Source organism: Vanellus vanellus, assembly GCF_965231255.1.
Source record: "Vanellus vanellus genome assembly, chromosome: 1".
Taxonomy (NCBI): Eukaryota; Metazoa; Chordata; class Aves; order Charadriiformes; family Charadriidae; genus Vanellus; species Vanellus vanellus.
This window is the reverse complement of record NC_138905.1, coordinates 187,666,973-187,684,204: the sequence shown is the minus strand read 5'-3', so window position 1 is coordinate 187,684,204 and position 17,232 is coordinate 187,666,973. Positions and strand designations below refer to the sequence as shown.

General features: G+C 53.3%; 1 protein-coding gene across 1 annotated transcript; it reads right to left on the bottom strand.

Moving 5' to 3' along the window:
- Positions 1-4,897: 4,897 nt before the first annotated feature.
- PCDH8 (protocadherin 8) lies at positions 4,898-8,512 on the bottom strand (the record flags this gene model as incomplete). The annotated part of the gene is made up of 3 exons (XM_082499445.1): positions 4,898-5,271; positions 5,745-5,955; positions 6,101-8,512. 3 exons carry the CDS (start codon positions 8,510-8,512, stop codon positions 4,898-4,900), a joined length of 2,997 nt encoding a protein of 998 aa, XP_082355571.1.
- Between the last annotated feature and the right edge of the window lie 8,720 nt (positions 8,513-17,232).

The window sequence follows — 17,232 nt, the reverse complement described above, 5'->3', positions numbered from 1 at the left end:
TGCCTTCAGGGCCTGGTCCAGGCAGCATTTTCTGAGCATCTCTCACAGGTGTTGAGATCACAGGATTAAACCCCCATCCCAGAGGTCACAGTCATATCCACTTACAAGCATGAGTGCTGCCACCCCATATTACTGGGAGTCCTGCATCTAGAGCAGGCACTGCAGAAACCAGAATTAGGCACCTCATGGTGGTGTTTGACTCCATCACACATCATTAAACATAAAATATCCTTGAAGGCATTCCAGAGGCACAGGAGAGAATCATAGAATCATTATGTGTGGAAAAGACCTTTAAGATCGTCAGGTCCAACCGTCATCTAACTCTACCAGGACCACCTCTAAACCATGTCCCTGAGCACCATATCTAGATGACTTTTAAATACATCCAAGGATGGCGATTCTACCACTTCCCTGGGCAGCCTGTCTTTGATAACTCTTTCAATGTAGAATTTTTTCCTAATGTCTAACCTAAACCTCCCCTGGTGCAACTTGATGCCGTTTCCTCTTGTCCTATTGGTTGTAAATTGTGAGAAGACACCAACGCCCACCTGTCTACAACCTCCTTTCAGGTAGTTGTAGAGAGCAATAAGGTCTCCCTTGGAGACCAGGTCAGTGGGAATTTGACTTTAATTTTTTTTTTGGCTAAAGCAGCACAGAAGGCATCTCTGGGATCTTGTTTCCTTGATGTATGTGGTGGGATCACCCTGGCCAGCAGCCAGACTCCCACCCAGCTGCTCACTCACTCCCCATCCTCAACAGGACAGGGGGAGAAAAATCACATGAAAAAGCTCATGGGTCAAGATAAATATAGAGATCACTTACCAATTACTGTCACAGGCAAAACAGACTCGACTTTGGGAAAATGAGTTTAGTTTCTTAACAGTTAAAACAGTTTTGGATATCTGCCCAAGGTCTCCAGGGTGGCAGTTGCAAGCCCACAGTCACAGAACATCTCTGTGGCACTCAGGAGACAAGGCATTTCATGGCTGTGCTGCTGTAGCATCACTCCTGTGTATCCTGGGTACATCTTCATGGCTGTGCAGGCACACATGGAAAAGAAGCTGTGGGAATTACCTACTTCTGTGTTTTAGTTCTCTCCCCTGATGCCAAAAAAATTGGACACTGGCACCTGGTTGTGAGTCTGCTGGTCTCCAATGGCCTGGCTTGATGCTGCTGATGCTACTAGGTATCTTCACCTTCATCTAGATGATTTTCGTTATAGCTCCCTCATTTTGCCACACCGCCAGTATGCTCAGATCAGATGGTCTCATGGCCATTGCTACCAGCAAACTACCTGGCAGTGTTTGAAAGCACATGGCGTGAGATACGTTTCAGTAGTTGTTGGATGTCCACAGTGCAAACACCTACAGCCACCGCAGGCTGCATGCAGGGAAGGATGGGGAACTTCTCAGTGCGATATACCAGACCTATTTTAGCTGGCTGGTTCAAGGGGAGATGATTTGTGTCCAAAAAGTCCCTATTTCTCTCCACTGACTGTGAAGGGAGCTGAGGGTGCTTTGCTCCATCATAGGTAACTACCAGAGACTTCTGCAGGAGCAGGCTCAAGCGCGGTGTTAGGGCTTTTGTGATCTTCAGCTGCTGTAGCCGGTTTGGGTCATGGAATTAATGCCAGCTCAGTGAAAGAATGCTGTCACCGGTCTCGTGTACCTGTTCCCCCTCCTCACCTCTACCCTCTGAGCCAGGGAAAGGCAGGCAGGAGAGAACAGTTCTCCACAACTGAGAAGTTGCGTGGCCACACGGTCTCTTCCCTGGCACATGACACAGGGCTGATGCCATGCTGTGCTTGGCAAATAAATGGAATTTCATTGATAGGTCTGCATTAATTTGTGAAGTATGTTAGCCAAAATCTCAGTTATGTTAATTGAAAATAAAAGAAAAAAAACTAGGACATCATACACAGTGAAATAGCATTGATGAAGCAAACGTTTGCTTCAAGGTGCCTTGTCCAGGAGCTAAGCCTTGGGCTCTCCTCTCTACTCATCTGTGCTTCAGATGATGTGTGCTATTAACTGATGGAGCACAGGGATTTCCCTCACCCAGTTTTAGGTGTCTAAAAGTTAAAGGAGTCTGGGCTGCTGCCCCTTGCCCTTACAGCCAAAGGGGAAACCAGGAGCTTCAGTGATGCACCTGAGCTGTCCCCATTACCTGTCTCCAAGCCAAGACGAGGCGCTCTTAGAAGAGGTCCGTATCTTTCCACTAGTCCCTGCAAAGTGACTGGCTCAGATTTAAATGCTGAACTTATCCTGGTGAACGGATCCCACATTTAACTAGCAGCACATAGGACCCCAGAACAGACAGATTCCAGACCCCAACGAGACTGTAGCTGTTTGCTGCTGAAAACTGCTTTGAGAACAGGAACAGGTGACTTTGTTTCCTCCCCCCCCCATTTCAAGACTGCTTCACATTGGGGTGGCCCGAACTCCTGGTTAGGCAGCAAAGAGCCTCGACCCACCCGTAGGAGCGCACAGGCTCTGTTGCAGGCAACAGAGGGAATTCGGCACCTCAACCCAAAGCAACAAACTGCCCTTCGGCTGTGGTCACCTCCCACCAGCCTCCCCCCAGGGAACCGAAGGACCTCCTGCGGAGCTCTTGCAGTACGTAACCCGGACATTCAAACCAGATAAGTATGAAACAGCTTATGAGACTGCCCTGCTTTTTTTTTTGACGGAGAGCCTTTCCCCTCCCCGTGTTCAGAGTTATGACTAATTACTTCACAGGCGGGCTTGCTGCTCTGCATCACTGATGATTAGCCGGCAGGGAGGCTCCCAGCCTTCCTCCTCAGCACCCACCCTTCCGCACCAACTTCGGCTCTAAATTTAACCAAGGCGTCCCTCTTAGTTCACTAGATACATCATGGTTTTTACTACTGGGTTTAGACGAATCGCCGGCAACGCTCATCTATTTTCCCAACCATAAAAGCAGACGTTGCTTCCCAGCTGAGTCTTGCATCAGCTTGCTTTCAATTCCCTTCAAGAACAGCCTCTGAAGCTCTCTGCCCACCACAAATCTTCACGCAGCGGCTTTTATGAAGCCCCCGTTAAAACTCAGCCTGTGTGTGTGTGTGAAAACTTGGTCAGGCTCTGTCATTCTTGCGACGTGGGCTTGGGAATGCTGGAAGAAGGGCGAGAAGAAAGGGAATTTTTGTTGGTTAATGGCCACGCAGGTGGGATACTGTTTTCTACTTACGTTTTGAGACACAAAGTCTATTAGGGCCTTGTTTATGTCAAAGAAGGCTTTATATTTTCTTTATAAGTCGTCTTCTAGATATATGTACCATAGTAATTAAGCATATAATTGAAGAATTCAAGATAAAAACCAAAAGCTTTGTCATGTGCAAATTTCAGGATTGTACACAATGCAAAATTATATACTCCAAGTGAGTAGCAGTTCTTCCTTTTGGAAAAGTTCAATCCAATACTAAAACTCCAATACAAGTGTTAGCTCTGTTATAAACAAATTTTTTTGAACACAGGAAGAAATGCTCATGCTTAGTTTGTTTCATTCAATGCTATTCTATACCTCATTTCAGCAGAAGGATTTGAGAGCTGCTTTTAACTTGAAACCTTGAGGGGAGGGAATTTCGAAGCTCTAGATGATTTTTTTTTCCCAGGCCTTTGTCATTTCTAGGAGGCAAAATATGTAGCATAGGCAATCTCAACATAATCAACAACTATTCTTTCTCTGGTTTATGCACAAATATAAACCTATCTTTTTTCTTGGTGAATAAATACACGCACAAAAATGCAAGTTACTGTCCTTTAGCAAAGCTGCCTTGGCAAGGGATAAACACACAAGCACGAACCTGTGCAGCTTGACTCAGATCGACATCTCAGCCAGATCAGCAAGCGAAGCGCTCGAGCGGCTGCCAATGCAAAGGTATTTGCGCAGCCGGAACACTTCAGTTGACGGCCATAGTTTCATTTCTTTCACTAAAATTACACCCCCCTCCCACCAGCGAAGGATGGGGCTGGAAGAGCTCAGACCAGGTAGTGAAAAGCAAAGGTCAGCTCTGTCACATAGCCCTCCCTCCCACCCGTCGTTAAAATTTCTCGAGCTAAACCTCCAGTGAGGTATTGCTGGAGGAGATGAACGATGGGCGAGATTAAAAGTAGCATCGTTCACGCTCCTCCCCTTTGCATTTCTCTCCACAAAATACTTTTGCTGACCTGTGAAGACCTCTACGCTCAGAAGCACGAAATCCACAAACAGATCCCTCCAACACATCACAAAACCTTTATTAGTGTTTATCAGTGACACAGATTACAGGAACCAAAGGCAATTAAATAACATTTAAGTTGACCACAGACTCAAGAAATACAAGTCACATTTGGCAAGGCAAAACTTCTCAGCACACTGGGTTGCTTAGGTTATTATTACACTGTGAAAGAGGAATTTCCCTTACAAGGTTCTACATATTCAGGATACTATAATTAATTATTATTAATTGTGTCTTTCAGACAGTTCCTTTGGCAAGAATTCCCATTTTTTAAGCTTTTATTGTATAAAAATAGAACCAATTTTCATTATGTACAAACATTACATTACACAATGTACAGGTTAAAAACACTACAAAAAATGGCAAGCCATGGGTGAACCGAAAGAAAAAAAAAAAACCCAATGTAGAAAACATGAAAAAAAAGATTTAAATACTGCACATTTCATAAAAATTACATTAACTACAAACAATTTTGTTTTGTTTGTTTGCAAATATCAAACAGTACTGACGTGATTGGAAATCTTTCCCAACGACTTCATTTTTAAGGCACATCTTGCATATTTACACGGACGACACTGGATCTGGTCAATAACTTAAAGGCTCTCGGGAGTGACCTAGTCGTGTGCGTGCAGGGACATGTGTAACTCGGGCAGCGTTGGGCTACGCTTTCTCAGCCGTGTCAGTCTGGGAACTCAGGTATCTGGTCGAGGGGGCCGGGTAGAGGGGCACCCCGATCTCCTGCAGGTCGGGGAGCCGCGCGGGACGCGGTGGGGAGAGCAGCGTGATCGTCCGGTCAAAGTCCCTGTGCAGCACTTTCTCGTAGACGCTCTGAAGCCCCACCGTTTTGGGCAGCTGGGCTTGATAAAAGTTGTCCCTGCGAAGGGGATCCCTGGGCAAGGATGTGCTCTTGCAGAAGGTGGAGAGGGGTGCTGAAGGATGGGGAGAGGGGTGAGGGTTGGCTCGGCCGCAAGAGGGGCTCCAGCAGCGGTCCGAGTGGCCCAGGATCTTGCACTCGGCCGTGCATGCCCACAGACCTAAAGAGAGAGAGAGAGAGAGAGAGAGAGGAGAAACCTGTCGTTACTGCAGGAATAAATCCACATCATTCATAATCCTCGGAGTTATCAGTCATGGGATGACTCAATGCACTGTCAGTGGGAGTCGAGAGGCGATGCTCTACAGCACAACACAAAACCACGCTGGAGAAGGTTATGTTGTTTTGCTAGGGACAGTCCTCACAATCCTAACTTTAAGGGAAGCTTTTTGGGGAGGGAAAAAACCCCAATCCTACAGTACTTCCAGCATCTGCTAATTTGTGCTGGGTGAAGGAACCAGCATCTAGCAGCCTGCTGCAAAGAGACGGGCGGTCTGAGTCACGCAGCCTCAGGTTTCCCCCTCCAGCTGCCCTGCCTAACCACCATGCCCCAGGGATGGGTCCCTCCATCCACCTCCCCATCCCCGTGTCCGTCCATCCAGCGGGGCCAGCCGGGAGCAGGGGCTGAGCCCTTACCGTTCTGCATGTGCGTGATGAGATCTTTCTTCAGGGCATCTCCGCTGATATCTGAGTCGCTGTCATTAAAATCACTGTCGCCTTTGCCGCTGTCTTTGCCACTGAACTTCTCTGCCTCTCGGCCGGAGATGGTGTTGAACGAGTGCCCCTTCCAAATGGCCACGGGGGGAGCAGCCTCCTTGCCGTAGCTTGGAGCAGCAGCGAAACCCTGCTGGGGTGGGGTGGAGGGAATCAAAGGAGAGGTGAGAGGGGAAGCAGTGAAAGATAAATCGACATCAGAACCACATCTCTCCAATTCACATCCTCCAAGACTCCCTCCCCACCCTCCGACACCCTTCCCCACAGCAGGACCTTACCTCCCCACTCGGTCCTCTGAGCCTCTTCTGACCCTCGTAGAGGCAAGCGCTGTCGCTGCCGCTCTCAGCAGTGGAGATCTCTTCGGCAGCTGGAGAAGGATCGGGGCTGGTGAAAGAGGTTTTGCTGGGAAAGGTTCGTACCTCAAACACATTCCCCCTCTGGCTGCCCTCCTCCTGCCGGCCCTTCTCCAGGTGGGAGATGTCTATCGGCTCCTTCAAGGAAGCGTTGTTTTTGATCTCGTTCCCCTTCTTGCGCCTGTTGCAGGTGGTGGCAATGGTGATTATAGCCACCAGGAGGAGGGTGCAGCTGCCCGCCAGAACGATGATCACGATCAGAGGGATGTCCCACTGCAAAGCCTTTCCTTCCCAGGAGCTGGGCTTGGCTATGCCCTGGATACTGGAAGGAGCAGTGGCGGTCACCAGGAAGTTGACTGTGGCGGTCGTGGCCAGAGGAGGTCTGCCGTTGTCTGTCACAGTGAGGATGACCTTGAACAGCTGCCCCAGCTCTTCAGAGAGGTCTCCCCTCAGCACAATGTCCCCAGTACTTGGATTGATGGTGAAAAGGTCCTGCTGGGGCTCTTCCAGGAAGGCAAAGGTGAGCTCAGCATTGGCTCCATCATCTGCATCTCGAGCTTTGATCTGGGCTACCAGGGAGTCACGGGAGGTCTTGCTGGACACGCCGATTTCCACTGTCCCATTGGTGAGCACTGGGTGGATAATGACGGGAGGGTTGTCGTTCTGGTCCACCATCCTCACTTTGACAAGGGTGCTGCTGGAGAGCTGTGGGGACCCACCGTCAGTGGCCTGGATCCTCAGGTCCAACTGCTTGAGGATCTCATAGTTGAATGTCCTGAGGGCATAGATGGCCCCAGTGGCAGGGTCCACTGAGACGTAGGTGGAGATGGGGGCTCCCATGACTTGGGTCTCCAGGAGCCGGTAGGTGACCTTACCGTTGTGGCCAAGATCGGGGTCACGGGCCACCACGGTGGTGATGTAGGCACCCGGGGGGTTGTTTTCTGGCACGGCCACCTCATAGAGGGGCTTGGCAAAGAGTGGTGCATTGTCATTCTCATCGCTCACCCGCACTGTGTACTGGCGAACGGTCTTGAAGGGCGGTGAGCCCAGGTCCTCGGCCACCACGGTGAGGTTGTACTCGGGGATGCGTTCGCGGTCCAGCGCCGCCGTGGTGACGATCATGTAGCTGTCTTCATAGGCACGCTGCAGGGCAAAGTGGTCATGGCCACGGAGGCTGCAGCGCACCTGCCCATTGGCACCTGAGTCACGGTCTGAGGCACTGACGAGGGCCACGAAGCTCTCACTGGCCGCTGCCTCACTGACATAGGCCACGCCGGCGGCACTGGCGGCACCACGGAGGGCACTGATGCTGATGCGTGGCGCATTGTCATTGACGTCGGTGAGGCGCACGATGACGGTGCAGGTGGCAGCGCGGGGGCTGGCGCCACGGTCCTGGGCTCGCACATCCAGCTCGTAGGTGCGGGTGCGCTCGTAGTCCACGGTGGCCTCCAATGTGAGGCGGCCCGAGCGTGGGTCGAGGCGAAAGAGCCGCCGTGCCTCAGGGGGCACCTGGCTGCCGAAGGTGTAGACCACCTCGCCGTTGGGGCCCTCATCGGGGTCAGCAGCATCTAGATCGAGCAGTAGGGAGCCGGGTGGTGCGTCCTCAGGCAGCTCAACTGTGACCGAGCTCTGGGCGAAGGCAGGGCTGTTGTCATTGGCATCGAGGACACGGACATGCACGGTGGCTGTGCCCGAGCGTGCCGGGCTACCACCATCCTTGGCCACCAGCTCCAGCGTGTAGGAGGGCTGGCGTTCCCGGTCCAGCTCCTGGAGCAGCACCAGGTCAGCACATCGTGCCCCATCTGCCCGCGTCTGCGCCTCCACACCAAAGTGGCTGTTGAGAGAGACCTGGAAGCTCTGGATGGAGTTGGAGCCCACGTCCTCATCCACAGCTACCTCCAGTGGGAGGCGGGTGCCCGGTGCGGCGCTCTCTGACACCTCCAGCGCCATCTGGGCACGGGGGAAGCGTGGTGCATTGTCGTTGATGTCACGCACCTCCAGCTCCACGTGCACCAGCCGGTAGCGCTCCCGCCAGCAGCTCACCACGTCGAAGGCCAGGACGCACTGGGGGGCCTGCCCGCACAGCCGCTCCCGGTCCAGCCCCGCTTCACCGATGCTCAGCTGCCCGTCCTCCTCCCGCACCCGCACCAGCGAGCTGTTGCTGAACTGCCGCATCAGGCGGAAGCTCATCTCCCCCGGCGCCTTCACCGGCATCTCGTCGGCCAGCGTACCGATCACCGTGCCCGGCGCTCCCTCCTCGTCGGTGCGGTACCTCACCGTCTTGCAGCGGGACAGGGCCAGCAGGCAGGCGACGGCCAGCAGCCGCAGGGGGCTCATGGCACTTGCGCGGGGCTCGGCCCGACGGCGCGGTCCGGGGTGATGCTGCTGATGCTGATACGCGGTACCCGGGGAGGGCGGGGGGGTGATGCGCAGTACGCGGGTCGCAGCTCCCCGCACCCTCCACCGCCGTCTGCGCCCCTCCGCGCCTCCGCACGGCCTTTAATAGACGGCGGTATGCAAATGAGCGGCGGCGGAGCCAATGGGAGACGGCGGGGCGCGGGCGGCCCCCCGGCGCTCCCCGAACCGGGGCGGCTCCGGCAGCCGGCGGGAGCGGGGGCGCGGGGCGCTCGCCTTTGTTTTCTTTAACTCTCTGTTTTTTTTTCGTTTTTTTTTTTTTTTTTTTTCCCCCGGTTTTATTCCTTTTTCCCCCCTTTCTCCTTTTTTTTTTTTTTTTTTTTTTTTAATTTCTTTCCTTCCCCTCCCGTCTTTTCTCTCCCCCCGGAGGGGCGGCAGCGGAGCTGGTGCGGGGAGCGCGGAGTAAAACGCGCGGCCGGGGTTTGTTAATTGTGGCACAGGTCGGACAGGTGCCATGTCGTGGCGTGTCGTGGCATGTCGCGCCGTGTCGGGGCGCGGGGTGGGGGGTGCGCGGGCGCGGGGCGGCGGCGTGCGCGGATTAGCGGGGTGCGGAGGGGGGAGTGGGTGGGTGGGGGGGTTGTTGGCGGCATTCAGCTGCGCGCCCGGAGTGGTGTGTTACTCGCGTGAGAGCCTGTGATCAGCGCCGTAAGTCGCCTTTCAGGAGGTGTCCCCGCATGCTTTAGTATGCATGTCACCGCCCGGGTTTCTTAAGCCTGGGGCACTAGCAGGCGAGGGGGAAAAAAAAAAAAAAAAGAAAGAAAAAAAAAAGTTCCAAATAGGATTTAGCATAAGCTTGAGGAGATTTGGAAAGGTTTCAAAGATCAGGCTGTATCAAAGGCTTATGAAGCCCTCGTTAGCTGTAGAAATATAATAGCATGGCAGGCTATCCCATTCGAGGAACCAATGTCTGTATTATTTCACTATGACAGGCTAAAGGGAGAGAAAGTTGAACAGTTTCCACAGAGGAGTTGGACTAAGTTGAATATAATGAGCAAACGCCACATGTATCCATTATGTCCCCCTATTCATTCCCAATCACTGCCATAACTCTTTGACTAAACGATGATGAGCGCTGAATTACACACAATGCCCTGCTCATATTAAAATACATTTAAGACCTATCCCTCCTGGTGCCCTGTTACGCCTATTCACAGGATTTTCTTTTTGTCCTAATAGGGCCTCTCTGGGAAGCAACACCAGTCTCGTTCCAGAAGAACAAAATAACAGCATGAGGCTGAAACCTGGCACGAACTGGGGGGAACGAAACCATCTGCCCCGCAAAGCACCAAGGCTCCGGCGCGGAGCCCTGCGCAGACCCCCGGCCCTGCGGTGGCTGGACGGCCATGGGGAGGCTGGCCACTGGCCCTGGCCTGCAGGGAGGGGACCCGATGGGGAGGGAAGCTGGGGGTCCTGAGGGGCATCTATCCAGCTCTCTGGGAAACTGCATGCCCTTCCTTCCCTGTTTTCATTCCTCCTGTCCCTTCTTCCCTGTTCCCTTCCCTTTCCTTCTTCCTTCTCTCCTTCCCTCTTCCTTCCCTCTTTTCCTTTCTCTTTTTTCTTCCCTGTTCCCTTCCCTTTACTTCTTCCTTCCCTCTTCCTTCCCTCTTTTCCTTCCTCCTTTCCCTCCTTTCCTTTCGTTCCCTTCCCTCTTCCTTCCCTCTTTTCCTTCCTCCTTTCCCTCCTTTCCTTTCGTTCCCTTCCCTCCTTCCCCCTTTCCTTCCTTCCTTCCTTCCTTCCTTCCTTCCTTCCTTCCTTCCTTCCTTCCTTCCTTCCTTCCTTCCTTCCTTCCTTCCTTCCTTCTTTCCTTCCTTCCTTCCTTCCCTCCTTCCTTCCTTCCTCTTCCTCTTTCACTTTTCCCTCTTCCCTCTCGCTTTCTTTCCCTCCTTCCTTTCCTTCTTTCCGTTCATCTTTCCTTTTCCCTTCCCTTCCCTTCCCTTCCCTTCCCTTCCCTTCCCTTCCCTTCCCTTCCCTTCCCTTCCCTTCCCTTCCCTTCCCTTCCCTTCCCTTCCCTTCCCTTCCCTTCCCTTCCCTTCCCTTCCCTTCCCTTCCCTTCCCTTCCCTTCCCTTCCCTTCCCTTCCCTTCCCTTCCCTTCCCTTCCCTTCCCTTCCCTTCCCTTCCCTTCCCTTCCCTTCCCTTCCCTTCCCTTCCCTTCCCTTCCCTTCCCTCTTTCCCCATTTACCCTGCATCAGGGAACCTAAGACATGCTTTTTAAGGGAAGAGTGAGGGACAAACTGAATAGGGGTGTCCGTCCCGTCCCGTCCCGCTTCCAACCCCCCCCCCCCCCCCCCCCCCCCTCGCCGCGGTTTGCTTTGGCTCGGCTAAAAGCGCTCCGCTCCGCTGCGCACACGAAGGGATGGATGTAGCATCATGGGGGCGGGGGGAGGGGTGGGGGGGTCCATCCCCGGCTCCCAGCGGGGCCGCCCCTCTCAGCCGGGGTACCCCGGGGTTGCGCGGATCGCTGCGCGGGGCGCTGCGCGGGGCGGCACGCGAGCGGGGGCCGGCGGGTTGCCCGCGGCGCCGGCTTATGGAAATGGGATTTAAATCGCGCCTCGGCGCTGACTGCGGGGACGCGGGGAGGGGGGGGAGGGGGGGAGCACGCTCTGCCGCCAACAAAAGCTCCCCAAAAGCCTGGTTTCCATACGAAAAGCCTCCGCGCAGCTCTTTGCGCCCTCCTCCCCTACTCCCCCTCCCCGGCGGGAGCTCCGCAGACGGCTGTCTGGGGCGGCGGGGGGTGGGTGGGGGTGGGGGAGCAGCCCGACCGGGACGGGCCACCTTGGACCGGGGTCGGGGTCCCGACCGGAGCGGGGTTTGGGGTTTGGGGTCCGGGGTCGGGTTGCGCGCCTGGGAACGGGGCCGCCGGTCGGGAGCGGGGAGCGGGCAGGGGGGCGGCCTCTCGTGTGTAACAGGATTATCTTTGCCATTTCAAGTTCCATACAGCATGTAATTTATTTTTAATTAGGATTAGATCGAGCAGGGAAGGAGAGCAGACCTTCTTCCCCCCCTTTCCCCATTCCCTCCCTCCCTGCAAAGGCATGGCTATTCCACGAGGAGCCCTTATTCTTTATAAAAAATCAATCAATCGATAAACTAGGAATGGCTTCCACCTCTCACGCACTTTGCAGGAGAAAAGGGTGCAAAGGGCTGTATTTTCGATGTGTGCTCAAGCATCCGCATCAGAAGAGTCTTGGAAATCCTTCCGCTTTCCCATCCACTTGGTCCCCATCTCACTCACTTTTGATCCAAACCCATTCTTTAGAGGGTCCCAGTGGGGTCTTGCTCCTCTTGCCTTTTTTCTTTTTTTTTTTAGTGGGCAAAACACACTTTCTGTCTGCATGGGTTATTCTTTTTTTCACAGTCGTGACTTTGAGTTAAAAAAAAAAAAAAGGTATCAGTCGCTCCGCTGGAGCAAAACCTTCTCCTGGATAGTTTGGATAGAGTCCATTACAGAAATGTTCTGAAAGGCTAGTGAAGAATCCCGTTTTACAGCTCAAAAATAAACATACGGATCAGCTGCATTAAAAGCACTTCTTTGAAATATTGTGGTTAAACAGCCCAGATTGGTTGATTGCTCCATGCGGGGACATATGTTCTTGCAAACTGTGCGTATTGTTACTAATGGGGATTCTCACACCACAGCCTTTCCTTTGAATCTCAGGCACTGGTGGTTTCTCCGGAGCTGTTGCAAGGTTGTTTTAATAATTTACCAGCTCTCTTGCACTTAGTGGTGTTGCGGAGACTCAGAGCCTGCTAAGAAGGAGGTGTTGCGCAGTGTCCAGAGGTCTGATCTCTGCTGCCAAACTCCTTCCTGTACCTCTTGCACATAGAAATCAAAGCTGCTCTCAAAGTTGGGTGTCGGGCAAAGAAAAAAGCAAGATTCTCCCACCCATCCCAGTGAAGCCAAATCCCTCGGCAATGTGTTGCTCCCAAGGAGTGAAAGCACTCCTAGACCACTCCTAGACCACCAGCAACCAAGCCAGAGAGATAGCCAGCAGATCACTCCAGCTACCTTTTTCTTTTAGCTTTAAATTTACTCCCCCCCCCCCCCGATTCTGATCCAGCTCTTAGGAATAATGTTTGTGGGTGCTTATCGCGTCTCCTCAGGTAGTTATTGCCTTACACAGGGTGACAAAACCCAGGATCTCCTCTTCCCTTCGCTTCTCCAGCTGAGCACAGGCATTTATGGCTCTGGCCCTTTCCACCATCACCTACAGCACAGTATATTTGGGTATGTCCCAAGGTTTTGGTGTCCCTGGAGCAACGGGGTAAGGCTTTCCTCCTCTCAGCAGGTTCCTGGGATCCTCACCAGTGATCTCTGTCGATGGATATAAGCAAAGAGGTGTCACATTTTGGGGCTGCGAGAGAAGGTAAGGCTCCTGTAGAGATCCAGCCCAGTACCTCAGGACCATGCAGACCTTGAGGGAAGACGCGTAGCTTAACAAACACAGGGCGGTGGAAGCAAGCCAGGCTCTAAGAAGAGGTGGTTATGGTTTGTGTGCTTCCCCTTTCCCAGGAGATCTTAGGGGCACCAAGCCCTGGCTATGGAAAGTCCCCCTCTCCCCTTGGCCCTGGTTCCCCTCACCATATGCTTCGTGGTGACCACATGCCCTCGGGGTACTGGGGTGCAGCACAAGCTCGAGGGTGGTGAAACTTTGCCAGGGCTTTGCTGAGCCTGGCAGGGAGGAGCCAGGCTAGCTGGACATGGTCTCCAGCTGGTCCCGCTCACCCACAGATCCAGAGGGACAGGCTGACTTCCCTCCAGCAGTGAAGTTTGGATGCAACATGTTCCCTCACCCCTCGTCTGTGAGCCTGCAGAGGGGTGGCATGACCTCCCTCCCTGGAAAGCTGTCTCCGCGCTCAGCCCCTGCCTCTTTCTTCTTGGGCATCCTGGCGGGGCTCGAGCTGCCTTGGAGTGATCTACAAAAACAAAGGAATTCCTTCTGCTTCACGGCCTAAACAATCCCCCCCTGTTTAATCATTTCTGCCGCAACCAAGGAAGTGTGGGTTAACCTGTCAAGCTCCACAAGCCCGGGCTGACCAAAAAACCCTGGAAAACAAAAGAGTGGAACGAAGCGGCAAAGGGTTTTGTCGCTCTATGACTGTTTGTGTTGGAGGGTAGCACGCGGCATTGTGCTTCTGTCTCCGTCCACGCAGGCTATAGAAGACAGAGGCTGCGATCCTTCCCGTGAGCTGCGGGTTGGTGCCAGGGTTATAAATCATCTCGATCATTTGTTTGTTATATTTGCTCCAAATGCTTCCCTGCCTGTATCTCCGCTCTGGGAAATGTGGGTTAGAAGAAAGAGTTTGTTTGGCAGAAGAAAGAAATCACATGCCCGTACCCCCCACCCGGCAAGCAGTTTTTGATTCCGCAGGGAATTTATTTTTTAATTGGATTAATTTCTAGCCTCTCCCGGAGTAGCAGCTGGGGTCTTTGATTCAAGAGGTTAAAACAAAGGGGCGTGAAACAAAAGACCAGTCCTTCGCATTCCCCACACAGCGTGGGCCTCGTGTGCGCTGCCCGGAGGTATCCCTGCAGCAGCGCATTCCTAAAGGTCCCCCCATGTGGCCCTCAGCCAGGGTCTACTGCGGGCTTTTTGGGGTGCTCCCTAGTCTGCCTTGCCTGCAAGGTAGCTAGATGTGAGTTTTCCCCTCCTATCCCACAACCCAGCTTGTCTTCTCGCATAACCTCACCCCTTGCTGCCCCCCTCCCCTTCTACCGCTCCCCCCCCCCCCCCCCCCACTTTCCAGCTTTCTTTACCCTCTACCTTTTCCGCACCAGAAGAGACAGATGAGGCTTTTCAGCTGTTAAACCATGAGGCAGGTGCCCAGGTTCAGTTCAGGCTGTCATCTGGAGCAAGCTAATGAGGCTCAGCCCCACCAAGGTTTGGAGTATTTAGGTACTCAACTGCCATTGAATGTGATGGGAGTTTGATGCATTTTTAGCCTGGATGAGGGTTTGGGGCTCACTCAAACTCAGCCTCTCACATCCACAGAGCACTTCGGAACCTCACAGTGGTTCTGTGAAGACAAATGCACCACAGACTGTGGGTGCGTTGGACAGAGGACAGCCCAAGTCCTGCTGTTTGCCCACCATCAGGAGTGGGAGGAGATCAGAGATACCCTCAGAAGCGTCAATCTTTATTACGCAGGTCTTTTCTGGCTATCATGTCTCAGTGCCTTTGGTTTTAGAGGGTGCAGGTAACAAAGTAGTTATTCCCACCAGGCTCTGATGTGGACCTTTAAAAGAGATGCCTACCCCCTCCGTAGCTTGAGGTCTGGACAGATCACTAGGACATTGAAGGGAGGAGCTGCACAGCTTCTTTCTCTGGCTGTTGCGAATTGGTGCTCCCCCTCCGTGGCTGCTGCTGCTGTACACCTGGCTGGGATGTCTTTCATACCACTTTGAAGGTGTCCAGGCTGGTATATTTGGCTTTCCTCCAGCAGCTCCTTGTTTCCTCCTGGGCCTCATTCACACTCTCCTCCTTGAAGGACTGTTTGGGATTTTTAGACTCTTATGGATGATGAATGGGTGGAAGAATTCCACCTCTCAGCTACCAGGAAGATGTACAGTCCTCTGCGAATACTTACGCGTGGCGGGTGTGATGGGCTCCGCTGATTGCTCCAAGAGGCATCTCTCTTGCTATTTAGCGTCCAAAGTCCCTTTCTGAATGTCCTTCTGCTGCCCCTGGCCAGCCACTGCCACCCACCCAGCGTCACCCACCTGTTAAACAAGCACAGCCGTGTCACTTCCTGGGGTCTGCCTCCTTCCTACTGTTTAAGTCCTTCCCAGTAAGATCATATCCTTCCATGAGTACAAGGGTTAACCAATATATTGTTACTATGCCAATAAAGACACCCATCCCCCCCCCCCCCCCATCCCCCCCCCCCTTTTCCCTTTCTCTGCTGTCTCTATATTTTCACCCAGCACATGTGATTTCTTGCCCCCCCCCCCCCCCCCGATGATACCTCCACGGGGCAGGAGGGGACACTGGGAAGCGATCCTTGTTGAGGTCTTGGAAATAGAGAAGTTGCCTTAGCATGATGCCATGCTTGAGCTAATTAGCTGGGTGTCACAGCGGGGTTAATGAGCTTGGGCACAGCGCCACAGCTTCTGATTCCCAGGTTGGGGGGGGAGGGGGAAGGCTTTGCAGGTTTTTGCCCTGGTCTGCTCCTGGTTGTTTCCCAGAGGATCACGGCAAAGGGTGGCACGGGGGGAAAAATGCGATGGAGAGGCACAGCCTTGTGCCATTGAGTCCCTTTCTCCATCTCGCCTCTCATTCTCTCCCACCCCCTCCCTCTTTCCCCCCCTCATACTCCATCTTAATCACGCCTCAGCTTGCAAAGTCAGAGCCCCCCAGCTGTGAAGGACTAAGTCTCTTCTTCTCTCGCCCTCCTGAGCGGCAGCGGGCTGCGAGCAAGAGCGTGCCTCGTGTCACTTGGTGTTGAAGAGGCTGTGAGAGCAGGGGAAGAGCCCCGGCGCTGGCGGCTGCCGAGCTTGGCCGCCTGCCAGGGCAGGAAGGCTATTCACTCCTGGGAAGCGGGCGAGCATCTTCCCTCAGCCGGCTGCCTCCAGGGACTGGGATTCTGCCCAGGCCGAAGCTGTATTTTGGCATGGCAAGGAGATACTCCCCCACACCCCCCACCCCTCCCCCAGCCCTGGGACTAAAGGCGAAGGGAGGAGCGGTGGTGAGTTCCATCAAGCTGCTCTCCTTCATCCTGAGTTTGGGATCATCTCCCTTTCCTATCTGCAAGTGGGGCTCAGAGTTAAACATCCCTCTCTGTCTCCACCTTTAACGTGCTGGGTTTCTCACAAGGACCGAATTTAGCTATGATAACTGCCGCCGTGTTGCTGCCTGATGTGCAGCCGGCCTCTGGGCAGAGCGAGGCAGGGAGATGGCACACAGCAGTAAGAAGGATGGAGAGCAAACACATACCGCTACGAGAAATTTGGAGGGGCTTTAGACATTCACACCAAGCCGATGGGAATTAAACCTTTCAGAAGCTTGGGGACTAGTGGAAATTTGGTTTCTAAATCATTTAGGTACTCTTGATTTTTCCTTTATGGTTTCCTGCTACTGTATTTTGCTGCATTTCATGAGTTTGGGATGTTGCTCAGGATTAGATCAGACTGCTTTAGGAGGCCATGGGAAGACTTTTCCCTCCTTTTTTTTTTTTTTCCTTGTCCGAACCTGCCATTCTTCAACCTCTGCAGGACTTTGACCTTCAGAGCTACAAAACATCCCTGTACTCAGTGCCTGTCTTTCATTCATGGCGTTTGCTCATTCTCCACCCACGCTTCACTGTAAGGGTCTGGCTGAGGAGGCACAATGTTGGCTCTGGGTGACGTGACCTGGGACCGGAGCTGGTGGCAGAGCTGAGAGGAGCGGAGCTGTTTCTCGTGGCTGAGGGACGCATCTGCGCCATAGCCCAGAGAGTCGTGTCTGCCCATCTTTAGGAGATAGCCAGTCAGTCCCCAAATGTCACCCATCCCTCCTGCACTGGTAAACGTGCACCGCAGCAGGACAAGGAGGTGATCTGGAAACCACTGCAGTCTCTACGGCTACATCTGTAACACTGAATTAAATGCTTCATATTCTGGCTCTGCTTAGTTTATTTCTGCAGACGTAGCCTTTGATGATATGGC